Genomic DNA, 25,109 nt, shown 5'->3' with positions numbered 1-25,109 from the left:
CGCATAGCAATCGCACTGTGTTCATGTGATCTGCTGCGGTTGTCAATTGAAAGTTAACGACTACCCAAAAGCAGCTCACAAAACACAGTGCGTTTCTCTGAACTGGATCGCATGGGTATGAACATCTATGCGATCCGGTTCCAGTGCAAACCAAAAAAAACTGCCCGCAACTTTTTCATTCGGTGTGATTTCAACCATTCAGAATGAATAGGCTCAAATCACAAGGCACGGAATAGCATTTGATTTGCACAGGAATGAGGTGCTAATTACGGTATGATTTTGGAAAAATTAATTTAACTAAAAAGTTACCATTTTCACCATCTGTGAATCATTGAGCCTTTCATGCAAAATTTGCATGACATTTTTTTTACTTTTTTTCTTTATATAGAAGGTGTGTTTCTGTAGGTCATTTAGTGTAGTTTATATTTCATTCAATTGAGTGTTCCATTGAACCCTTGGCTCCCGCTGCTGTCAATCAGAGCCAGTGACAAGGGGGCAGGGTGCGGGGCCAAGTCCCGCTCTGTGTGTCTTAGACCCCTTTCACACTGGAGGCGTTTTTCAGGCGCTACAGCGCTAAAAATAGCGCCTAAAAAAAGCCTCAGCTGTAAACCCAGTGTGAAAGCCCAAGTGCCTTCACACTGGGGTGCTGCGCTGGCAGGGCGTCACAAAAAGTCCTGCCAGCAGCTTCTTTGCATACACCGCTCCTCTACCGCAATGGGGCAGCGCAGCCATACCGCCGGCAAAGCGTCGCTGCAGCGGCGTTTTGCGGGCGGATTTAACCCCTTTTTGGCCGCTAGTGGGGGTTAATACGGCCCTGCTAGCGGCCGAATAGCGCCGCTAGAACGACAGTAAATAGCGCCGCTTTACCACTGACGCCTGGGGCAGCTCAGTGTGAAAGGGGTCTTATGGACACACAGAGCAGAGCTCGGGAGAGAGCATGCCCGAGTGCCCCCACAGCAAGTGGCTTTCTGTGGGGGCACTCAACAGGGGGAGGAGCGCCAGCGAGGGATCCAAGAAGAGGATCGGGGCTGTTCTGTGGCAAGCTATTGCACAGAGCAGGTAAGTATGTCTGTTATTTTAATGGAAAAAAAAAAAAACCTTTACAATCACTTTAACTTTTCTGAATTATTTCTAGATTATCTGTCTAAAACATAGAATATACTGTATGTATATATGTATTCAAAGTGAACGCAAGTTCCCTCTATTTATTGACAGTGAACAGCCCCTAATCCTTTAGTAAATAAACCCACTGTCTAGGTCACATACTATTGTCCTCATAGGTGAGACTCCCCTCCAAGCAGATAACAATCCATCTCAGAGTCATCCTAAAAAATCGGCTCAGATTTACTACTCTATGAATTTGTGTCCCTGTGCCAATGATATGTACACAAAACTGACGCTGACATTTACTTTCTCATATCTCTCAGTGTCACAGTTATCTGTCTGATCATTATCTCATAACTGCAGCTTACAGCCAAAGCATAATAGATTAGTGTTCTAATCTTCTGAACGTCACTGGGACTGCCGGATCCAAGTTTTATGATGGAACTATAAATGTATACAAGAACCAGATTGCAGATTTGGCTTTATTTGTATACAGTAATAAATTGTCTGCAGATTCTCAAACCAACGAAATTACTTTTTTCCAAAATAAAATTGATTTAAAGTGTATGTAAACTCTAACAATAAATTGCTCTGCTTTGTTCCCTTTGGTCTTATAAATATACCATTGAATGGGTTTTATTATATCTGTTCCACAATTGCAAAACAAAGTTAGCTGTTCATCCAGCCGGAAATTTTGTGAACTGACAGCTTTCTGTGCTATCTACCTCTGGACTGTTATCAGTTAACACAATTCCCTGCTATCTCTGTGGACTACAGAACACCTCCCCCGTTATAGAGAAGACAGGGAAGTGTTATGCAGTCCTAACACAGTGGGGTTGATTTACTAAAACTGGAGTGCAAAATCTGGTGCAGATCTGCATAGAAACCAATCAGCTTCCATTTTTTTTTTTTTGTCAAAGCTTAATTGAACAAGCTGAAGTTAGAAAATGATTGGCTACCATGCACAGCTACACCAGATTTTGCACTCTCCAGATTTAGTGAATCAACCCAACTGTTATGTAGCCCATACTTCCTATTCTATGGTGACAACGCTGCTTAGTACAGTTGTCACCCTAGGACAGGAGGTTAGGAAATGGCAAGATTATCAGATTAACCCCTTAGCGCCGGCGCCTCCCAGCCCTTTAAGAGGTTTCAGACTCTGGGAGGTGGGCATTTCGGTCATGTGACCGCTGTGCTTGGCTGTCACAGCAGTCACGTCATTGGAAAGCCCCCGATTGCAGATTACCCACCGGTAATTGTGACAGGAGCGCGCAAAGTGCACGCTCTCTGCACAACCTTGCTTACATTTTGGTACACATATATGCAGCCTCTTACCATTAAGGCCCACCCACCAAGAGGCTGCATATATGTGTAGACTGGCGTGAAGAGGTTAAAATAAAGGAAAGTGAAGAAGAAACTAATGCAGCCCACCGCATCTCAGGACAGGTAAGCTGCAAGATCAATTTTTTGTTCTTTTTGTTCTCTCTTGTGCTTCAAAAATGTCATCGAAAATCCCAGTAAGGCATTTCCTGCCTATGTCTAGAAATCTGAAATGGATAAAATAATGACACAATTTAGATACCAACTTTACAACTTTAAAGCTTCATAGACACAGCCATAAAAATGTTACCGATCATATAGGTGAAAATTTTCAGAAACAAAAGTTCCTGCATAAATAGTCGGTAAAACGCTTGCCTTTTAAAAGTGTAAAATTGTAGTTCTATATCCTTTTTTGTTCCTTTTGTAAGCATTTTCTCAGAAGCCAATTTTTTCCATTTTTGGTTATGGATCTGAAGGCAGTACATGTTTAGGCACCTTTGTGCATGTCCCCGTTACAAACAACACACCTGCATTCACATCTGTAAACAAGGAACGCTTTGAAATGCGTTTTCCTCTACCTGTGTGCATGAAGCCCTAACTATGGTTTCTGTATCAAAGCCCTTAAAGGATAAATAATGGTAGAACATTTCTAGTTTTGGATAGGGTGTAGAGGGATGAAAACATCAATTCGGTTTTTATTGCTGTCTGTGACTTTGTTAGGGAGATTCACCCTCTCTATTTGTCCTGTTTACCATTATCACTGAGAGTGAAAGTGAAAGAAAATCCCACATTTTGAGTTGTCACCAGAACAAGAATATAGGAGAAATCTGGTTCTGGTGACATCCAGGGATTTCCTCACTTTGGAGGGATTTCCCCTCACTTCCTGTTTGACTATGGGACAGGAAGTGAAGGGAATTCTCCCCAATGGGACACAGGTGACAAAAAAGACCTGACAGGGGTTCCAACCCTCCCTAAGGCTGATGACACATGGGCAACTCTGGCTCTAGTGATCCCATTGTTGAAAATTTGTCAACATTGGCAGGATTGATAAGAGGGTGCTTATTTCATACTTATGGAATGGCTCCCTCTGTAGATGAAGGATGTCACTCCTGTCACCAGTGACTGAGATTAAAGCAGGGTATGCACAGACCGTAAATGTCAAATTGTGCTCAGTGTGTACCATTGCCTGTTCAACAGAAGCTGGTCTAAGGATCGGCTACTGTCAAACCGTCCTGCTAGAAAACCAACATTCGATTGGTGCAATCAGGCAGGCCCTTACACTACATGTTTGAAGATAAATCTAAAGGAAATTGAATTAGAAAATTGTATAATGTATGGCCAGGTTAAGGCTAGTTTCACACTACGCAGGTGTGGGACTGTGTGCAATTGCATGCCACCCCGCACCCGCATCAAAAACATGCTGCTTTTAGCAGACACACGGGGGTGCCAATAATTCAAACAAATGGGCTTCTGTGCTTGTGCAAATGTGTCCACTGGGGAACTGGCATAGTGTAGTCCTAGCCTTACCATTGTTCAGGCCAGCGACAGAGCAACATCTTGCTGCATATGGCTACAGAAGCAGTGATGCCATAGGGCATCTTTTGGGGGGGGGGGGGGGGGCAGGTACCTGATTTTGATAGATGCCATGGCAAACTCAGCCGAACGTTTGCCCCCCTCCTCTTTCCCCCACAGCCGGTCCATTCACAGACCGTAGCGTGCTTTGCGTAGTAGGGAACCAGCTGTGAAGCCGCAAGGCTTCATTTCCGGTCTCCCTTAGTGGAGATGGCGGCGGCAGCACTTGAAAGCCAATTGATAAAAATCAGCTCAGGTGAGGACAGTGTTGGATCCCTGGACAGGTAAGTGTCCTAATATTAAAAGTCAGCAGCTACAATAATATTTGTAGCTGCTGACATTTTTTTTTTTTGTGAAGGAGCCTGGAGCTCCACTTTATACACACTATAAGAAAACTGTATGAAAACAGTACACGTTAAACAAAAATCGTTCGTTCTGTTCACATACGAGAAACATTTTGGAGTTTGCCCCTTTGGAAATTTTTGTTTGGAAAGTCTGAATCAGATGCCGAAAGTTGTGTACACACTATACGAAAATCGAACAATTGCTCCTCGTACTGAATTTTTCTTCTGATTTTCTCATAGTGTATGCCCCACTTTAGACAGCCCATAAATGCCATCATTTTATTTTGTTCAATGAAAAACCTGATCCTATTCCCCCATCCACAAATTCTATGTGGTTAGGGGAATCCTCCTGCCAGAGCCTTCCCCGCTGTCGGAATACAATGATCAGTGCTGCTGGCAGGGCTGCTGTTAGAAACCACGGGGCCCCATACAGACAACCTGCCATGGGGCCCCATACAGACAAATGAAAAGAACTCACCACCCCAGATGTAACTGATACGTCCACTGGAACACACACCTGAGTGCTAGCCTCCGTGGTAAATTGTCAAAATAAGAAACGGTTGCACCTCACGTGGGCTCCAAGTAAAGTTTATTGGAATTTGAAAATATCCAAAATGACACCAGAGAACACCAGCAGTGGTCAAGGTAGTCACACAGCAGAAATATGCTTAATGATTGAGCACATTTCTGTTGTGTGAAATATATTCATATTCCAATAAACTTCACTTGGAGCCCACGTAAGGTGCAGCCGTTTCCAATATTGCCCCATACAGAAACCCTGCCATGGGTCACATACAGGCAACCTACCACGGGGGCCCATACAGATAACCTACCATGGGGCCTCATACAGATAACCTACCATGGGGCCCCATACAGATAACCTACCATGGGGCCCCATACAGATAACCTACCATGGGGCCTCATACAGACAACCTACCACGGGGGCCCATACAGATAACCTACCATGGGGCCCCAAACAGATAACCTACCATGGGGCACCATACAGACAGCCTACCATGGGGCCCCATACAGATAACCTACCATGGGGCCCCATACAGATAACCTACCATGGGGCACCATACAGACAGCCTACCATGGGGCCCCATACAGATAACCTACCATGGGGCCTCATACAGACAACCTACCACGGGGGCCCATACAGATAACCTACCATGGGGCCCCATACAGATAACCTACCATGGGGCCTCATACAGACAACCTACCACGGGGGCCCATACAGATAACCTACCATGGGGCCCCATACAGGCAACCTACCACAGGAGCCCATACAGATAACCTACCATGGGGCCTCATACAGAAAACCTACCACGGGGGCCCATACAGATAACCTACCATGGGGCCCCATACAGACAACCTACCATGGGGCCCCATACAGACAACCTACCATGGGGGCCCCATACAGACAACCTGACATGTAACCCCATACAGACAACCTACCTCGGGGCCCCATACAACCTACCATGGGGCCCCATACAGACAACCTGCCACCACGCATCATACAGACAACCTGACATGGGGTCCCATACAGCCAATGCTTCAGTTATGAATGAACACAGTGAGTGCTCAGTACCGATCACTCATTGTGTTCATTCAGGAAAGGAAGGGGCTGGTAAATATGACATATTTAACTAACCTGCAGCAGTGGGAAACGTATGTTGTACAGGGAGGGTGATTGGTGGGGGGGGCAGGCCAATTACTGGAACCTATCCTTTGTATGGCTCTCTCTGCAGCAGCTGAAAGCCAACAGGAAGGAGGGGAGAAGAAGCCAGCTTTCAGCCGCTGCAGAGAGAGCCATACAGGGGATTGGCTGCAGTAATTGGTCCCCTGCCGCTGTGATCATCATTCCTGCACACATCCGATTCACCCTGCCGCCTGGGCAGCACAGGACTGGTGGTACCCCCCTTGGCTGCTGGCTGTAGCCGGCAACACTGATTGATCGGGAAAAACCCAGTTCTGTACAACCACCATGGGTTCTTCCCGATCAATCAGTATTCCTGTCCTTACATGAATTACAATTCATCTGGTCTCTCCTGAAGCGGCCAAATTTCACTCCATGTCTGGGCTTATGCACCAGAGGGCTCTAACCCAGCTGGGTTTGATTCCCATCAGGAGATATCACCATCAGCCTGACTCTATCCAAAGTTTATCCTTTGGGGAGGTTGCTTTGTGTGGAAGTGATTGCTAGCTGTGTGGCCCAGTACCTGGAATGGATGGACTATGCGGAGTTGGAGCTGCTCCTGATCCGGTGTCCATGCTGCTGGACCAGATGTTGTTGCTTCTGTCGGGTAGATTTCACGGCCAGGATGGCTTGTCTGTTCTTATAATGAACCATCTGCAGGGTGATCTCCGCATTCCAACCCTCGTCCTGCGGGCACCGAAAATCAATCTCCCGGCCCTCGGCCATCACCACCGTGAAGTACACGTACTTGCCTTTCCGCTCCACACAGTCCACCGTCTTCATATTGGAGAAGTGCAGCTCCTTGATGCGGGCCGGCTCGGGCGGAGGACTGTGCTGCTCCAGCTGTTTAGGAGGGATGAGGAGCAATCCTTCCTCGGTCAGCAGACAGCGCTTCTTCTTCCACAGCTGCAGCAAACCATCACTCCTCTTCTCCAACACTCCCTCCTTCACCACCTTACAGCTGCTCTCCAACATCCTCCCGAAAACACCGAGTCACCTACAAGAGGCAATGCGAGAGGACGACCTGCAAGAGAAGCATCAACAGTCAGCAGTGACAATGCCCGCCCGGCCGCCCGGCTCTGCGAGGAGTCAGTGGGCTGAAGTGTGACGGCATCGAGCCTGCAATCCGCTTCACTATATCATCATCTTCTACCCCGCTCCTCTACCACCGCTTGCATGCTAGCGCCACCTGCTGGACGCGCTCACCTATTGGACTGTCTGCAGCAGACAACTTTACATTTCTTACATCTTCCCATTCCCATAAATCTGACTGCATTAACCCCTCAGTGCCTGCAGATAAAACAAATCTTACGCTATGTTCACACTGTCACGTTCCAGGAACGCAATCGCACGCGTTCCTGAGACGCAGTGGTAGCTGGTACTCAATTTTAGCCTTCAGCCAGCCACCCCCCCCTGTCCTCAGCCAGTCAACCACCCCCCACCCGATTGATCGCTACTTCCCCCCGTCACTCAATCGATTGCATTTTCCCAGCCACCCACTCACCTCCCCTCAGCCAGTCAACCACCCCCCTACCCGATTGATCGCTGCTTCCCCCCCATCACTCAATCCATTGTATCTTCCCAGCCACCCACTCACCACCACCCCCCACCCGATTGATCGCTGCTTCCCCCGTTACTCAATCAATTGCATCTTCCCAGCCACCCACTCATCCCCCCCAGCCAGTCAACCACCCCCCCACCCGATTGATCACTGCTTCCCCCCGTCACTCAATCGATTGCATCTTCCCAGCCACCCACTCACCACCACCCCACCCCACCCGATTGATCGCTGCTTCCCCCCGTCACTCAATCAATTGCATCTTCCGAGCCACCTACTCATCCCCCCCAGCCAGTCAACCACCCCCCCACCCGAATGATCGCTGCTTCCCTCGTCACTCAATCGATTGCATCTTCCTAGCCACCCACTCACCCCCCTCCCTCAGCCAGTCAACCACCACCCCCCCGCTTCCCTCTGTCACTCAATCAATTGCATCTTCCCAGCCACCCACTCACCCCCCCCATCGCTCAATCGATTGCTGTTCCCCCCCACCCCACGGTCGCTGAATTAATCAATCGCTGGTTGGCACATCATCCCTTTAATCCAGGACACATATTAATTACACAGGTTCTGTGGTTGATTAAGGTGGTAATTAAACTCACTTGGTGCCTTATCTGCATTAAATCATCCTCAGAACCTGTGTAATTCATAAGTGTCCTGGATTAAAGGGATAAGGTGCCAACCCTACACTTCACCCAACAGGTCCCCCGCCAGCCCCACACTTGAACTTGCGGTTAATCGGGACTTAGGTCTCCCGGCCAAACGGGATCAGCTTCCTGATTGGCCAGGAGGAGAAACAGGAAGACATTAGCGAATATTATTTTGCTAATGTCACCCAACTGGGTGGGCTCACTGTGTCCCGAGCCCACCCTTTTTGAAGCCAATTAGAGCCTCCAGTAGGGTTGCCACCTTATCTCTTTAGCCCAGGTTTGCCCTGACTGCGGGAATGAAATTGTGTGAGTTCAGCTGAACTCGCACGATTTAATTTCCACATGTCAGTCCCGACTTCAGGGGCGATTTCAGAGACATCTGTGGGGGTTTCTGCACAGATGTCAATGGAAATCGTACCACCAAATTGCCAAAAGTAGTACAAAAACTATTTTTGGGAATTGTCGCACGATTCGGACGGTGCCATTGCCAGCAATTGCCACCGATTTGGCATGCCAAATCACATCAATGTGAACCAGGGCTGAAACCGGAACACATATTAATTACACAGGTCCTGTGTCTAATTTTCAAAAAGGGTCCGGGTCTTCTTTCCCCAGTCCTACCTGCAGGATGCAACCTGCACAAGTGTGCACCGGGTCTTGATGTCCGAACCCAGCTTTGAAACTTTGGATATGTGTTCCCACAAAAAAAAATGTATACAATTAAAAAAAAAAATGGGGCAAACTGGATGGACCATATGATCTTTTTTTTTTCTGCTGTCATTTTTCTGTTTCCATGTTTATTGTGTTAGTAAAACCGTACAAGTCATCGCAACTTCTTAGTGTATTCCTGGAAATCATACCTTATTTTTTCATCTTTTGGGCCTTCTTTTGGTGTTAAATAACAATTGGTATCTCCCAATTTTCCTTATAGTCAAAGGAAAAATTGTCCCAAAATAGCATTAAAAAAATGATCTTTTAAACTTTAGCTGTATATTTTTTGCCATTCACCTGACCCACCATCCACAAAATAAATACATTCTCCTACTCCTGATGGACACCATGTATTTTTTGTTATTTGTATCTGTAGTAGGGCCAAGAAACAATAGTGCACAATATTTTATCATACCCCAAACACTGTGGGGTTGATTTACTAAAACTGGAGAGTGCAAAATCAGATGCAGCGCTGCATAAAAACCAATCCGTTCCGTGATTTTTTGCCAAAGCTTAATTGAACAAGCTGAAATAAGAAGCTGATTGGCTACCATGCACAGCTGCACCAGATGTTGCACTCGCCGTATTAGTAAATCAACACCACCGATCCTGACTTTTAACCCCCTGACATTTAGACCCAAATGTGATCTGTGACTGTGACATTAACAATGATCCTGATCTAGCTAATTAATCTTTATTACTATTATGATCATTATAATAATTATTATTAATATTTTAATTTGATTTAGTTTGCATGGCCATCTCGCTGCTGCCTTGGCTTCAGTACTGTTTCAGTCACTAGTCCAGAACAAGTGTAGAGATTCTGACTTTTTCCTGACTTTTATTTGTGACCCAAAAGCCAGGCACAGTCAGGTAAATAGGATTTTTAGAAGAGAACCAGGAATTTAAGACCCCATATTTCTGTAGATTCAACTTAAATGTTGTTATATTTTGTTTGTGAATCTCTCTATAAACATTGCAAAAAAAAAAAAAAAAATGTGATGCCAGGGATTTAGGCTAAGTAGTTCACACTGCGGCACACTTGGAAATGCGGTGGATCTCTTTTCAGTGGGTGGCATAGCAGCAGCTTCCAGGCTTTTCGAAGGTAATCCTGCTGCCTCCTGAATGTCTATTTTTATTTATTTTTTTATTTTTTTATTTGCCACCTGTCAACTCAACACGCCAGGATAAATTTGCTGCAGCATGTATGCATGCCCCTCCAGTTGTATGTTATCTTTTAGGCGAGTGGTCAAGGGGCTGTAAAACCATGGCTCTACCACCTGCTTTTACCACCCATGTAAAAGAGGCCCTTTTTTTTTTGCCATGGTCCATGTTTATGGTCTAGCTTAATCCTATGTTAAACCTATTACTATAAAGACATGTTAGCTATTAGCATCATTTCTGAGAAATGATTGTAAGTGCAGAATGTAGAAAAGGCTAAGCTGCTTTCTATAACTGCTGAGCTTAGGGAGAAGACATAACTTTATACTACATCTGTTAGTAATCAATCCCAGCCCTTCAGCAGCATGTATTTTCTGTTTTACTTATTTTCTAAAGCTAGGGCGTTAATTCACAAAGACCATATGTCCCTCCAGTTCAGCAAACTGTGGTCATTTTAAGGGTCTGATCGTTTTAACAGACTAACCTGAAAAAAAAAAATATTCCTAAAATATTTCTGAGAATTGTAGTGACATGGAAATGTATCCCCCCCTCCAAGAGCCCTCCTGTAGACCCAGCAGCATTCCTGTATGTTGTTTATGTTGCTCAGCCTAACCATAGACATGAGATTATCATTAGCCCTTCTAGACAAGAGGGTTACACATGCTGCAACCTCTGCAGGGACCCTCTGGCCCAAAATTCATGTTGTAAAATTTGTTGTTCCCAGACAGATTTTACTGTTTGTATGATTTACAGTTGCCAGTGCCACTACGGTTACTGTACAGAGCAATTGTGTGGTTGTTGGCTCTTCCAACCCCAATCTCATGTCTATGGGTAACCCAAGAATTATTTCTTCTAACATAGTGGCAGCTATGATATAAGGTTAACCTTCTTGTGGCGCTGCAAGTCATTTTCCCAATAAGAAGAAAACAGGTATGCGTGAAGAATTTATCTAACCCTCTGACTACAATGATGTGAATTAGTGAACGGGGGACAAATTTCTTTAGTCTCTGTTCACAATTGATCGTATAGTTTGGAAATTTTGATGTTTTTTAGGTTTTATTTGTGTGTTTTTGCTTGATTTTTTTTTTGTTTTGTTTTTTTTCATGCGATTTTAGAAGCAACATGCTGTACAGGAGTATCTTTAGGGCAGGATCGCACGTTTTTGGCTACATAGACTTTTATATAGGACCTCATGAAAAAAGGTGTGCAACGTGTGTTTTTGCCCTTTTTTTTGCACAGTTACCAGGCTCTCCATCTAAAGTTTGTGGAGCCTAAAAAAAAAGCTCATGTGTCACAAGTGACTGAGTGTTCATATGTGAATGGGAATCATTTAAATCTATGGGATTCTAGATGTTGAGCATTGTTGCACAGAAAAAAAAAAAAAAAAGTGCGACAAAATGGGTGTTAGTAGGAAACGTATAGTGGGGTTGAGTTACTAAAACTGGAGAGTGCAAAAATCTGGCGCAGCTCTGCATAGTTATAAGCTGATTGGAGCTGCACTCTCCGCTTTTAGTAAATCAACCCCATAATGTCCTCCAATAAAACCTCATTTATTGCCAAACCTGTGATGCTTTTATAAAAAATCTTTGCTATCAAACGAGTAGTTTCGTTTTTTTTTTTATAACATATTGTTTCTTTTTTGTAACACTGCAGCCACCTAACTAGTATCTATTGTATGTAAGCTCCAAATTAGAGGATCCATTTAAGTCACCGTGTATGCATTATGAGATCAGTTCAATAAAACCCCACATTTGTGTCTTTATAGCTGTGTTACTAATGTATTCAAACCAAAACTACTACTTCTCCTGCCCTATATGTTTCATTGGGTAAGTTATGCTAATAAAACATGACTAGGTATGAACAATAGAATTTATAGGATACTTACTTGGCAAGCTGCTCCGTTTGTGAATTCCCAACAGGCGGATGTATAGATATGTATACCATTAATAACAATGGAAGCCAAATCTTATAGCCAACGATGAATGTTAAAAGCAGTACAGCCTTCCTCTTGTGTGTGACTGCAACAGCTGCAATCCTGCACTATGGCTTTTGAACTAACTCCCGCCCACTGCCAGCACAGAACGCAGAGAAAGCATACCCTGGGATGTTGCAAGATGCTTTAAGCCACAAGACTGGAAGTGGAGAGGAAGAGAAGGAGGGGGTAGAGTGGTAGCAGTCCTATCATAAGCCACACACCATTCATCATTTCTACACATGGCTTTATTAGCCTTCCATGCTGAGAGCAAACTGTAGAAGGCATATGGCATGTGTACATTGTGTTCATATTTGCTTCTGGCTGAAAGGCTTCTCACTAGTATCTTTATTACAGGGTAGGAACCCCTTAGCATGAGAGCGCTGACCTCAGTAAAAATCATCCCGGCTTTATGGGAAAATTCCTTTTTATTATTAGCTTTTACATCCAGACAAATGTCTCTCTCCTAGATCACCTGCATATTTTTGAATTTTTAACTATACAGTCCTACAACTATGAATGGTAAGCAGCAGTTAAAAAAGGAAAGCAACATGAAGCCCTGGACAACAGTAGTGCACCAACAGGGTAACTAGGAAACTGAATTCTAGTTCCTTGAGCACAGATGAGCCTCCAATTTCAAGAAAGCTTATCAAAGCCATTTCAAGAATGGAGGAATCACCATTTAGGCAGGGGGTGTAGATAAGATAAAAAATATAGGGGTCCAACCCCACCCCCACCCCCACAGGGCATGCATTTGCATTATAAAGCCCCAGGCAGCAGATACCAGAATGCTGCCAGTGCCTACTAGTCCAGCCTCCTAGACGCCCACATTCCCAGTGGCGGTGGCAGTTTTGCAGGCAGGTCCCACACTTTGCCAACCCCCATTCTCACCCACCACATGCAATGTCTGTGTACATTACACATTGAGTTGGTGGTGAGCAGAGCATGTATGCAGATGGGACAGTGGTGGCATTGACACTCAAACAGACCCTGGAATGAGTCAGCCAATCTGTGATGACTGCACTTGCCTAACTGATGTAGAGGAGGTCTTAAATAACACCTAAACAGTGGGTAGGCTCAAGTTTTAAGCCCCCCTCAATAATAGTTTTGCCACACCCACAATTCTCCATGGGGTGCTGCTCGCTTCCCTAATTGTTCTCCACTAGGTGTGCAAGGCTGAACTCCCCTGCCCTAGAAAAAAAAAATCAATAGCCTGTAGAGTATACATTCATATCTGTGTTATTCTCTTTGGACATATTTGTATTGTAGGTGTTAATACCTGGTTTATATATTGCATGCAAACAAAAAAAGTTTAGGTACTCCCTGTTGATTGCAATATCCATATGGAGTTTGTTCAGTTCATTTCTAGAGGTAGCATGTGTCTAAATGGCCATCACTCAGTTGGGGTCCTTAGTTTTCTTCCCATTAAGGATAGTGGATTTTGTACTGTATATTCATCGAATAGTCCAAAATGATATATTTAGATTAATTGGCTCCTACCCAGATTTGTCCTACAGTGTGTGTACTGTAAGTTGGTGGTGGATGAACAACCTGGGTCAGGGGTAAATCTAAATGATTCACTGTTTTCTGTAGCTTTTCTTGCTAATACATGTAAACTTCAACTGAATGACATTTAGTTTAAAAAGGTACCGTGGGGGCGATTTACTAAAACTGGTGCACACAGAATCTGGTGCAGCTGTGCATAGTAACCAATCAGCTTCCAGGTTTTATTGTCAAAGCTTAAGCAAGCTTTGAACAAGCTGAAGTTAGAAACTGATTGGTTACTATGCACAGCTTCACCAGATTCTGTGTACACCAGATTTAGTAAATCTCCCCCGTGTGTCAAAACAATGGCCATTTTTATTAAATAAAATGTTTATCTTTACCTTCTTTTATCCTTTGTTACTGTTACAGTACTGCTGATGCCCTGCAGCCTTTTCGCAGCAATTTCCTGTACTACATACAGTAAAGTACAGACACTCCAAAAATGAATATGTGGCATTCTTAGGATGGGTTTTCTTGATGGAGACAACATTGGATCATGCTATTGTAATGTGTGCTTATAAAGGCTCCTTGTAGTCCATGTGACAGTGTGGCAATGAAGGAGCACAACTGGGGAACAGGAGCAGAACAGTTGTCTCTCTACAACAGTAAGTGCATGAACAAGGACCTCCATGGCAGGACCACCTTGTTATTATTTTAAGGAAAGCTCTATTTTTAAAATATTGACAGTGATTTTGAGAGACAATGGGTTAAAGAAGAATTATCACTACAAATTAAAATCATTTTGATCTCCCAGGAGACCCCGCGCATACAGCATTTGGTTCTGATTAGATCCATAGCTGTACTGCTGGCTGATGCCAAATGTATGTCAATTTCTACATGAGGGGTAGCCAGCATTGAAGCCACTGTCCCTCTAGTCTGTGTGCTGTGTGTTTCTTATTCTGAGTAATGTACCTTGGATCAGGTAATGCAGAACAACAGAACTCATCACAGGCACATTACTCTGTGCTTGTCAATTCATAATCCAGAAAACATATACAAGATATATACAAGAAGCATAGTACACAAGAAGTACAGTGTAGATTGGTGCACTATACTTATGTACTGTTTGAGCAAGGTGCAGCGTGCTGTGGCGGGCAGTAAACACATAGAGTCCAAGTTAGGCAATAGTGAAATTTTGTAGCAAGGTCCAACACAACTCAACTAGGCCAGGTGGATAAGCCTAAAGCAGTCTGTAGACTTAGAAGATCCCATCAGCGTCTGCAATGAGGAAAGGAATGCGGCCTGGCAAAAGGAAAGGATTCCTGAAGTGAGGTAGATGTAGCCCCTGCACTGTCCCTACTCCTCCAGAACATTCCCTATCTCTAAGCACTAACCCTGCCAGACGGGGAACTTGTCCCTACACTAGCCACTCACATAAAGTGCCCCAAACCCAGAGGCTGGAACCTGAAATAGACTCTGCCTGACCCAATATGGCCACCAAAGTCACATGGGGCGCCAGCATCCAATCAGACAGCTGTCCTCTATGACCGCAGGAAGTCAAAGAGGATCTTAAGCCAATGTGTATTGATCTGGGGACGAATCAGCTGACATGGCGGACCAGTCAATCAATATCTTCTAATGCTTGCTGCATCTCTTGTACTTGGCAGGTGTGAAGAAATGCTCTAACATAAGAATGCTTTGAAAAATATATTAATTGTTTATTTGTTATCAATTTAGAAAATGCAAAGCGAGCAAACAGAACAAAAATCTAAATAAATCAATATTTGGTGTAACTACCCTTTGGCTTTAAAGCAGAATCAATTCTTACATTTACACAATTTCATATGTAGATTAAAACACAGTCATTAACTGAAACAGAAACAGCTTTATAGGAGGCTTAAAGCTGGGTAAGGAATAGCCAAACACTGCTACTAAGGTGAGGTTACAGAAAACAGTTTCATGTCACAGGTCATACACCATGGAAAGACTGAGCACAGCAACAAGACACAAGGTAGTTATAATGCTACAGCACGGTCTCTCCCAGGCAAAGATGTCAAAGCAGACAGGGGTCTCAAGCTGTTGCTGTTGATGCTGTTCAAGCTCTTTAGAAGAAGCACAAAGATCCAGGCAACAATGAGGAATGTAGAGGCAGTGGTCGGCCAAGGAAACAATGCAGCAGATGAAAGACACATTATGCTTATTTCCCTTCGACAGCAGAAGATGTCCAGCAGTGCCATCAGCACAGAACTGTCTGAAACCAGTGGGACCCAAGTACACCCATCTACTGTCTGGAGAATCTATCCAGAAGTGGTCTCCATGGAAGAATTGCAGGCAAAAACCCATAAGTCTGATGTGGAAAGAAAGCTAAGCGACTCAACTATGCACGAAAACATAGGGAACTGGGGTACAGAAAATTAGCAGAAAATGCTCTGGACTGATGAGTCAAAATTTGAAATATTTGGCTGTAGCAGAAGGCAGTTTGTTTGCAGAAGGGCTGGAGAGTGGTACATTAATGAGTGTCTGCAGGCAACAGTGAAGCATGGTGGAGGTTCCTTGCAAGTTTGGGGCTCCATTTTTGCTAATAGTGTTGGAGATTGGGCCAGGATCAATGGTGTCCTTAATGCTGATATTTATCCATCATGCCATACCATCAGGGAGGCGTGTGATTGGCCCCAAAATATTCTGCAATAGGACAACGACCCCAAACATATACCGTATATACTCGAGTTTAAGTCAATCCGAGTATAAGTCGAGGCCCTAATTTACCACAAAAAAAATGGGAAAAACTTATTAACTCGAGTATAAGAATAGGGTGGGAAATGCAGCAGCTACTGGTAAATTTCAAAAATAAAAATAGATACCAACAATGTTTTTGAATATTTATTTAAAAGAAAAAACAGTAAACTAGCTCTGTAAGTGGAAAAGAGGGTCAATAAAAACTATATGGTATCAACAATAACTTTAAAAGTACAAAAACCTTAGCTCAATCAGCAACGAAGCTAAAACACAAGAGTTAAAATCCTTCAAAACTGGATTCCTCCTCATCATCTGTATGTCCAAACAGAGCTTCAGCATTAGCTGGTGTGAGGTTATCAGCATAGACATTGTCATCGCAGTCATTACCGTCACTGCTGTCGTTCCCAAACAAAGCGCTGTCTTCACTGCCATCCATAGCATTACTAATGCCACATTTCTTGAAGGCGCGTTGCACCATGTCCTCCGGAATCTCTTCCCATGCATCACGAACCCACGTTGCTATCAATTCTATGTCGGGCTTCATCAGATTTCCACCTTTTGTCATTCGGGCTTGACCAGATGACATCCATTCATGCCACATCTTTCGCACACAGTCTTTGAAAGGTTTATTTAAACACACATCTAGCGGCTGCAATACAGATGTAAGCCCACCTGGAATAACAGCCAAAGTAACTTGAGAAGATTTTGCCAATTTTTTTATGTCATCAGATGTGTGGGCTCTGAACATATCCCAAACTAGCAATGATGGTTTTTTCTTTAAGGCTGATCCTGGTCGTCCGTTCCAAATTTCTTCCAGCCATTTTTTTGTTCCGTCTTCATCCATCCAGCCTTTAATATGTGCGCACACTGTAATTCGTGGTGGGAATTTGACCTTTTTAGGCAAGGTCTTTCTTTTAAAAATAACGACAGGCCACAGCTTGGTTCCATTAGCCAAACATGACAGAACGACTGTAAAATGTTTTTTTTCATTTCCTGTGGTTCTGAGAAAAATTGTTTTGGCTCTCAAACTTGCCACAGTTCTGTTGCTTGGAAGATCAAAGGTCATAGGTGTTTCATCCATATTTCCAATATCTCCCAGGTCATAGTTATGGATCCTTCTTTGTTTTATGATGAATGAATGGAATGACATCACTTTTTCATCAAGGTCTTTTGGCAACTTCTGTGAAATCTTTGTTCTTTGCCGCAAACATAGGCCAAACCTATTCATGAAGCGGGTACACCATCCTGCTGACGCAACAAAATTTTCAATGCCTGGTGCTTTTAATTTGTAATTTTTAGTCATTTGAAGGGCACGTAAGTGAATTCCCATGTGTGTTACGCAGTAACCATTTTGACGACACTCCATAACCCATTTATGCAATTCAGTCTCTAGAGCCCCATATGAAGTTATTAAACCACGTCGAGCTTTTTTATCCTTTGGAATCTTTTCCAAGTCAGCTTTCATTTTGCGCCAGTCCCTCACTAGTTTTTCACTAACACAAAATTCCCTACTTGCAATACAGTTATTGCTTTCTTCTGCTCTTGACACAACCTTAAAGTGGTGTTCCAGCCAAAATTAAACTTTTTAAATAAAAATACCCCTATAATACACAAGCTTAATGTATTCTAGTAAAGTCAGTCTGTAAACTACGGTCTGTTTTGTTAGTTTATAGCAGTAGTTTGTTATTTTATAAACTTACAGCAGGCCGTGGCCATCTTAAAGTGGTGTTCTGGCCGAAATTATACTTTTTAAATAAAAATACCCCTATAATACACAAGCTTAATGTATTCTAGTAAAGTTAGTCTGTAAACTAAGGTCTGTTTTGTTACTTACAGCAGGCCGTGGCCATCTTAAGTGTGGGCATCTGAAGCCAGACTGTATTTCTTCCTGGATCTCATCCTTGCATATCTCGCACATGCTCAGTGCAGCACAAGCAGTGTAATAGGTTTCAAGTCAGGTTTCCATAGCAACGGCAGTTTCAGAGGAAGTTGCCGCCCCTTCCCAGAAGGCATTGCAAACATGAAATGATGCGATGGGCCATGGCCAGGGAGGAGGAAGTGAAAAATGAATACAGCAGATATACAGTATGTGCTGAGAAAAAAAATAAAAAAATATCCAATTTGTTTACAGTGCACAGTTTAGTGAGGGATGCTAAAGAGTTGTAAAAGTGGGTGGAACTCCACTTTAAGTCATCTGAAGCCAGACTGTATTTCTTCCTGGATCTCATCCTTGCAGATCTCGCACATGCTCAGTGCAGCACAAGCAGTGTAATAGTTTTCAGGTCATGTTTCCATAGCAACGGCAGTGTCAGAGGAAGTTTATGCCCCTTCCCAGAAGGCATTGCAAACAGGAAATTATGCGATGGGCCATGGCCAGGGAGGAGGAAGTGAAAAATGAATACAGCAGGTATACAGTAGGTGCTGAGAAAAAAAATGTAAAAATATCCAATTCGTTTACAGTGCACAGTTTAGTGTGGGTTGCTGAAGAGTTGTAAAAGTGGGTGGAACTCCACTTTAAATTTGAAATCAGTTTCGTATGAACTGCGTTTTTGTTTTGGTCCAGGATTACCAGTAGAAGTATTGGGATCCATTTCTAACAGGATAACAAAAAAAGACTTGTATAGTTTGAGGCCTAATGCAGGCTGATGATATTACACAATGTGATGACATGACTGTTTGCATAGAGCAGCCTGTGTTAGGGCTCATAATATACATTCTACCAGTGCCCATGAAATGCAGCCTGCCAGTGCCCATTATATACAGCCTGCCAGTGCCCATTATATACCAGTATCCATTATATACAGCCTGCCAGAGCCCATTATATACCAGTGTCCATTATATACAGCCTGCCAGTGTCCATTATATACGGCCTGCCAGTGTCCATTATATACTGCCTGCCAGTGTCCATTATATACCGCCTGCCAGTGTCCATTATATACAGCCTGCCAGTGTCCATTATATACGGCCTGCCAGTGTCCATTATATACAGCCTGCCAGTGTCCATTATATACGGCCTGCCAGCGTCCATTATATACAACCTGCCAGTGTCCATTATATACAGCCTGCCAGTGTCCATTATATACGGCCTGCCAGTGTCCATTATATACGGCCTGCCAGCGTCCATTATATACAGCCTGCCAGTGTCCATTATATACAGCCTGCCAGCGTCCATTATATACAGCCTGCCAGTGTCCATTATGTACAGCCTGCCAGCGTCCATTATATACAGCCTGCCAGTGTCCATTATATACAGCCTGCCAGTGTCCATTATATACAACCTGCCAGCGGCCATAAAATTTGCCCATCAGAGTGCCCCGTAACATAAAATTTGCCCATCAGAGTGCCCCTTAACATAAAATGTGTCCATCAGAGTGCCCCTTAACAGAAAATTTGTCCATCAGAGTGCCCCTTAACAGAAAATTTGCCCATCAGAGTGCCCCTTAACATAAAATTTGTCCATCAGAGTGCCCCTTAACAGAAAATGTGCCCATTAGAGTGCCCCTTAACAGAAAATGTGTCCATCGGAGCGCCCCTTAACAGAAAATTTGCCCATCAGAGTGCCCCTTAACAGAAAATATGTCCAACAGCGTGTCCCTTAACACAAAATTTGCCCATGGACATACAATTTTATATTAAGGGACACTCTGATTGGGCAAATTGTATGTTAAGGGGCACCCTGATGGGCACATTTTATATTAGGGGCACTCTGATGGGCACAGCAAAACGTGCCCCCTAATGTAAAAACTGCCCATCAAAGTGCCCCTTAATACAAAATGTGCCCATCAGTGTTGCTCTTAAAATAAAATATGCCCATCAGAGTACCCCTTAACATAAAATGTGCCCATCAGCTTGCCCCTTAACATAAAATAAGGGTCACACTGATGGGCACCATTTATGTTATGGGCACATTTTATTTTAAGGGGCACGCTGATGGGTATATTTTTAATGTGCGTGCTGATGGGCACATTTTTGTTAAAGGGCACTCTGATGGGCATAACAAAATGTGTCCATCAGTGTGCCCCTTAAGAAAATATGCCCATCAGTGTGCACATTAAAAATATACCCATCAGCGTTCCCTTTAAAATAAAATTTGTCCATCAGAGTGCCCCTTAACATAAAAAAGTTGCCCATCAGCGTGACCTTTAACAAAATATGCCCAGCAGTGTGCACAATAAAAATATGCCCAGCCATTAGTGATCACTAGTTGGCCCACATTACACTACCTTGAATGCAGGAGGGGCGGATTGCGGAAGCTGCAAGATGTGGAAAGCCTAAGCCAGGACCCGGGAACCGCGAGTAGCAGGGGGGCGGGGCTCACACGTGACGTCACGCCCCTACTCGCGGCCCGTGAGTGCAAGCTCGTCTTCGTCTCCAAGACCTGCGGTGAGGAGCAGGGGGCGGGCGCACGCACACAGCGTCACTGGTTGCTGGGGAAACCCGCGGTCCTAGCAAACTAGTGACGGCTTTGGCGAACCCATCGGCAGGACCCCGCCCCCTTTTCTCCTCCATTACTTGCATTTTAAGTTCAATGACTGGACTATAAGTCGAGGTGGCTTTTTTCAGCCCAAAAAATGGGCTGAAAAATTCGACTTATACTCGAGTATATACGGTAGTTAATATCATTAAGAACTATCTTCAGCATAAAGAAGAACAAAAAGTCCTGGAAGTGATGGTTTGGCCCCCACAGAGCCCTGATCTCAACATCATCTAGTCTGTCTGGGATTACATAAAGAGAGAGAAGGATTTGAGGCAGCCTACATCCACAGAAGATCTGTGGTTAGTTCTCCAAGATGTTTGGATCAACCTACCTGCTGAGTTCTATCAAAAACTGTGTACAAGTGTACCTAGAAGAATTGATGCTGTGTTGAAGGCAAAGGGTGGTCACAACTAATATTGATTTGATTTGGATTTGTCCTCTGTTCATTTACTCTCCATTTTGTTAGTTAATAAAAATAAAATATTAACACTTCTATTACTGAATGCATTCTTAATTTACAGTATATATATATATATATATATATATATATATATATATATATATATGTGTGTTGGATATAAAAAGTCTACACACCCCCGTTAAAATGTCAGGTTTCTGTGATGTAAAGAAATGAGACAAAGATAATTCATTTCAGAACTTTTTCCCCCTTTGTAAAACTGTACAACTCAGTTGAACAACAAACTGAAATCTTTTAGGTGGTGGGACGTAAAAATAAAAAACTAAAATAATATGGTTGCATAAGTGTACAAACCCTTAAACTAATACTTTGTTGAAGCACCTTTTGATTTTATTACATCACTCAGTCTTTTTGGGTATGAGTCTACCAGCATGGCACATCTTGATTTGGCAATATTTGCCCACTCTGCTTTGCAAAAACACTCCAAATCTGTCAGATTGCGAGGGTATCTCCTGTGCACAGCCCTCTTCAGATCACCCCGCAGATTTTCAATTGGATTCAGGTCTGGGCTCTGGCTGGGCCATTCCAAAACTTTAATCTTCTTCTGGTGAAGTTATTCCATTGTTGATTTGGATGTATGCTTTGGGTCATTGTCATGCTGAAAGATGAAGTTCCTCTTCATGTTCAACTTTCTAGCAGAAGCCTGAAGGTTTTGTGCCAATATTGACTGGTATTTGGAACTGTTCATAATTCCCTCTACCTTGACTAAGACCCCTGTTCCAGCTGAAGAAAAACAGCCCCAAAGCATGATGCTGCCACCACTATGCTTCACTGTGGGTATGGTGTTCTTTTGGTGATGTGCGGTGTTGTTTTTGGGCCAAACATATCTTTTGGAATTATGGCCAAAAAGTTTAACCTTGGTTTCATCAGACCATAACACATTTTCCCACATGGTTCTGGGAGACTTCAGATGTGTCTTTGCAAAATGTAGCCAGGCTTGGAAGTTTTTCTTCGTAAGAAAAGGCTTCCGTCTTGCCACTCTACCCCATAGCCCAGACATATGAAGAATACGGGAGATTGTTGTCACATGTACCACACAGCCAGTACTTGCCAGATATTCCTGCAGCTCCTTTAATGTTGCTGTAGGCCTCTTGGCAGCCTCCCTGACCAGTTTTCTTCTCATCTTTTCATCAATTTTGGAGGGACATCCAGTTCTTGGTAATGTCACAGTTGTGTCATATTTTCTCAACTTGATGATAACTGTCTTCACTGTGTTCCATGGTATATCTAATGTTGTTTTGTATCCTTCTCCTGACTGATACCTTTTAACAATGAGATCCCTCTGATGTTTTGGAAGCTCTCTGCGGACCATGGCTTTTGCTGTAGGATGCGACTAATAAAATGTCAGGAAAGACCTACTACAACAGCTGAACATTATTTGGGGTTAATCAGAGGCACTTTAAATGATGGGAGGTGTGTACTGACTCCTATTTAACATGAGTTTGAATGTGATTGATTAATTCTGAACACAGCTACATCCCCAGTTATAAGAGGGTGTGCACACTTGTGCAACCACATTATTTTCGTTTTCTATTTTTTCTTCCCTCCACCTAAAAGATTTAAGTTTGTTTTTCAATTGAGTTGTACACTTTATAGGCTACATTAAAGGTGGAAAACATTCTGAAATGATTTATCTTTGTCTCATTTTTTTACATCACAGAAACCTGACATTTTAACAGGGGTGTGCAGACTTTTTGTAGCCACCCTATATATACACTGCTCAAAAAATTAAAGGAACACTTTGAAAACACATAAGATCTCAAAGGGGAAAAATATCATGCTGGATATCTATACTGATATGGACTGGGTAATGTGTTAGGAAAGAAAGGATGTCACATTGTTTGATGGAAATGAAAATGATCAACCTACAGAAGGCTGAATTCAAAGACCCCCCCAAAAATCAAAGTGAAAAAATGATGCAGCAGGCTAGTCCATTTTGCTGAAATTTCATTGCAGCAACTTCAAATGGTACTCAGTAGTTTGTATGGCCCCCACATGCTCGTATGCATGTCTGACAACATTGGGGCATGCTCCTAATGAGATGACGGATGGTGTCCTGGGGTATTTCCTCCCAGATCTGGACCAGGGCATTACTGAACTTCTGAACAGACTGAGGTGCAACATGGCGGCGTCAGATGGACGGAAACATAATGTCCCAGAGGTGTTCTATTGGATTTAGGTCAGGCGAGCGTGGGGGCCATTCAATGGTATCAAGTCCTTTATCCTCCAGGAACTGGCTGCATATTCTCACCACATGAGGCTGAGCATTGTGGTGCACCAGGAGGAACCCAGGACCCACTGCACTAGCGTAGGGTTTGACAGCGGGTCCAAGGATTTCATCCCAATACCCAATGGCAGTTGGGGTGACATTGTCTAGCCTGTTGAGGTCTGCGCGTCCCTCCATTGATATGCCTCCCCAGACCATCCCTCACCCACCACCAAACCGGTCACGTTGAACCGTTGAACGATGTTACAGGCAGCATAATGTTCTCCACAGCTTCTCTAGACCCTTTCATGTCTGTCACATGTGCTCAGGATGAACCTGCTCTCATCTGTGAAAAGCACAAGGCGCCAGTGGCGGACCTGCCAATTCTGGTGTTCAATGGCAAATGCCAATCGAGCTCCACGGTGCTGGTCAGTGAGCACAGGGTCCACTAGAGGATGTCAGGCCCTCAGGCCACCCTCATGAAGTCTGTTTCTGATTGTTTGGCCAGAGACATTCACACCAGTGGCCTGCTGGAGGTCATTTTGTAGGGCTCTGCCAGAGCTCATCCTGTTCCTCCTTGCACAAAGGAGCAGATATCAGTCCTGCTGATGGGTTAAGGACCTTCTACGGCCCTGTACAGCTCTCCCAGAGTAACTGCCTGTCTCCTGGAATCTCTTCTATGCTCTTGAGAATGTGCTGGGAGACACAGCAAACCTTCTGGCAATGGCACGTATTGATGTGCCATCCTGGAGGAGTTGGACTGCCTGTGCAACCTCTATAGAGTTCAGGTATCGCCTCATGCTACCAGTAGTGACACTGACCCTAGCCAAACGCAAAACTAGTGAAGAACAGCAAAGATAAATAGGGGAAAATAATGTCAGTGGCCTCCACCTGTAAAGCCATTTCTGTTTTGGAGGTTGTCTCATTGTTGCCCATCTAGTGAACCTAGATGGGCAACAATGTAAGTGTTCCTTTCATTTTTTGAGCAGTGTAATATATATATATATATATATATATATATATATATATATATATTTCACACATATTTTTTTTTTTTACACTTTTTTTTTAGTTAGTTTATAATAAAATAAAAAACATAGCAGATTTTTTTATGAACACAGTATACCAAATAGAAATCCTTATATGCCCTTCAAAAAATGATTTAGGTGGGTCAAAAAGTTTCACAGCTACAGTCAAGTTAACTGATGCTGCTAAATTTGGGCTGAGCGTTTAGTCTTTATTGACCTCTGGCCATGAGAGGGTTTCGTATTAACTATATATCCCAGATAATGACTGACTGTAAACAGCAAATGTGCCTTCTACCAGTGGCTTAAGCCTGGAACACACTATTCGTTTTTTCTTTTTTGTTCAACCCAGCGGGCTGAACGAAAAAAAAAACTGAAGAGCTCAAGAGAAGCTGCTGTACTAACCACCCAATGTTAGTACATCGTTCTCCCCCCGCTGAACTATTGTGTTCTGAATTTGAGATGACAGATGATAAAAAAAGTGTGGCCATTTAACTGCACAGTGAAAAGCAACCCCTTTGCCTCTGCAGCCTACATGTGTCTAATGATAATTCCAGCGCTGCCACCAGCCGCTAATTCTCAAAAAGTGTTAAATAAAGCTGAAGATGTAA

General features: G+C 43.6%; 1 protein-coding gene across 2 annotated transcripts in view; it reads right to left on the bottom strand.

Moving 5' to 3' along the window:
• The window catches only part of PHLDA1 (pleckstrin homology like domain family A member 1), a 30,455-nt gene extending 18,183 nt beyond the window's left edge, over positions 1-12,272 (bottom strand). Inside the window, exons 1-2 of one of the 2 annotated variants that reach the window (XM_073620018.1) lie at positions 12,005-12,272; positions 6,563-7,063 (exon numbers count right to left, since the gene is read on the bottom strand). In XM_073620018.1, the coding sequence (XP_073476119.1) occupies positions 6,577-7,014 (438 nt within the window). In that variant the 5' untranslated portion in view covers positions 7,015-7,063; positions 12,005-12,272 and the 3' untranslated portion in view covers positions 6,563-6,576. Of the gene's footprint in view, positions 1-6,562; positions 7,269-12,004 lie in introns of those variants that run through there. The other variant, XM_073620019.1, reaches the window with a different exon arrangement.
• Between the last annotated feature and the right edge of the window lie 12,837 nt (positions 12,273-25,109).

Source organism: Aquarana catesbeiana, linkage group LG03, assembly GCF_042186555.1.
Source record: "Aquarana catesbeiana isolate 2022-GZ linkage group LG03, ASM4218655v1, whole genome shotgun sequence".
Classification (NCBI taxonomy): domain Eukaryota; kingdom Metazoa; phylum Chordata; class Amphibia; order Anura; family Ranidae; genus Aquarana; species Aquarana catesbeiana.
The sequence above is the reverse complement of the archived record's forward strand: the minus strand, read 5'-3'. Positions and strand labels throughout refer to the sequence as shown.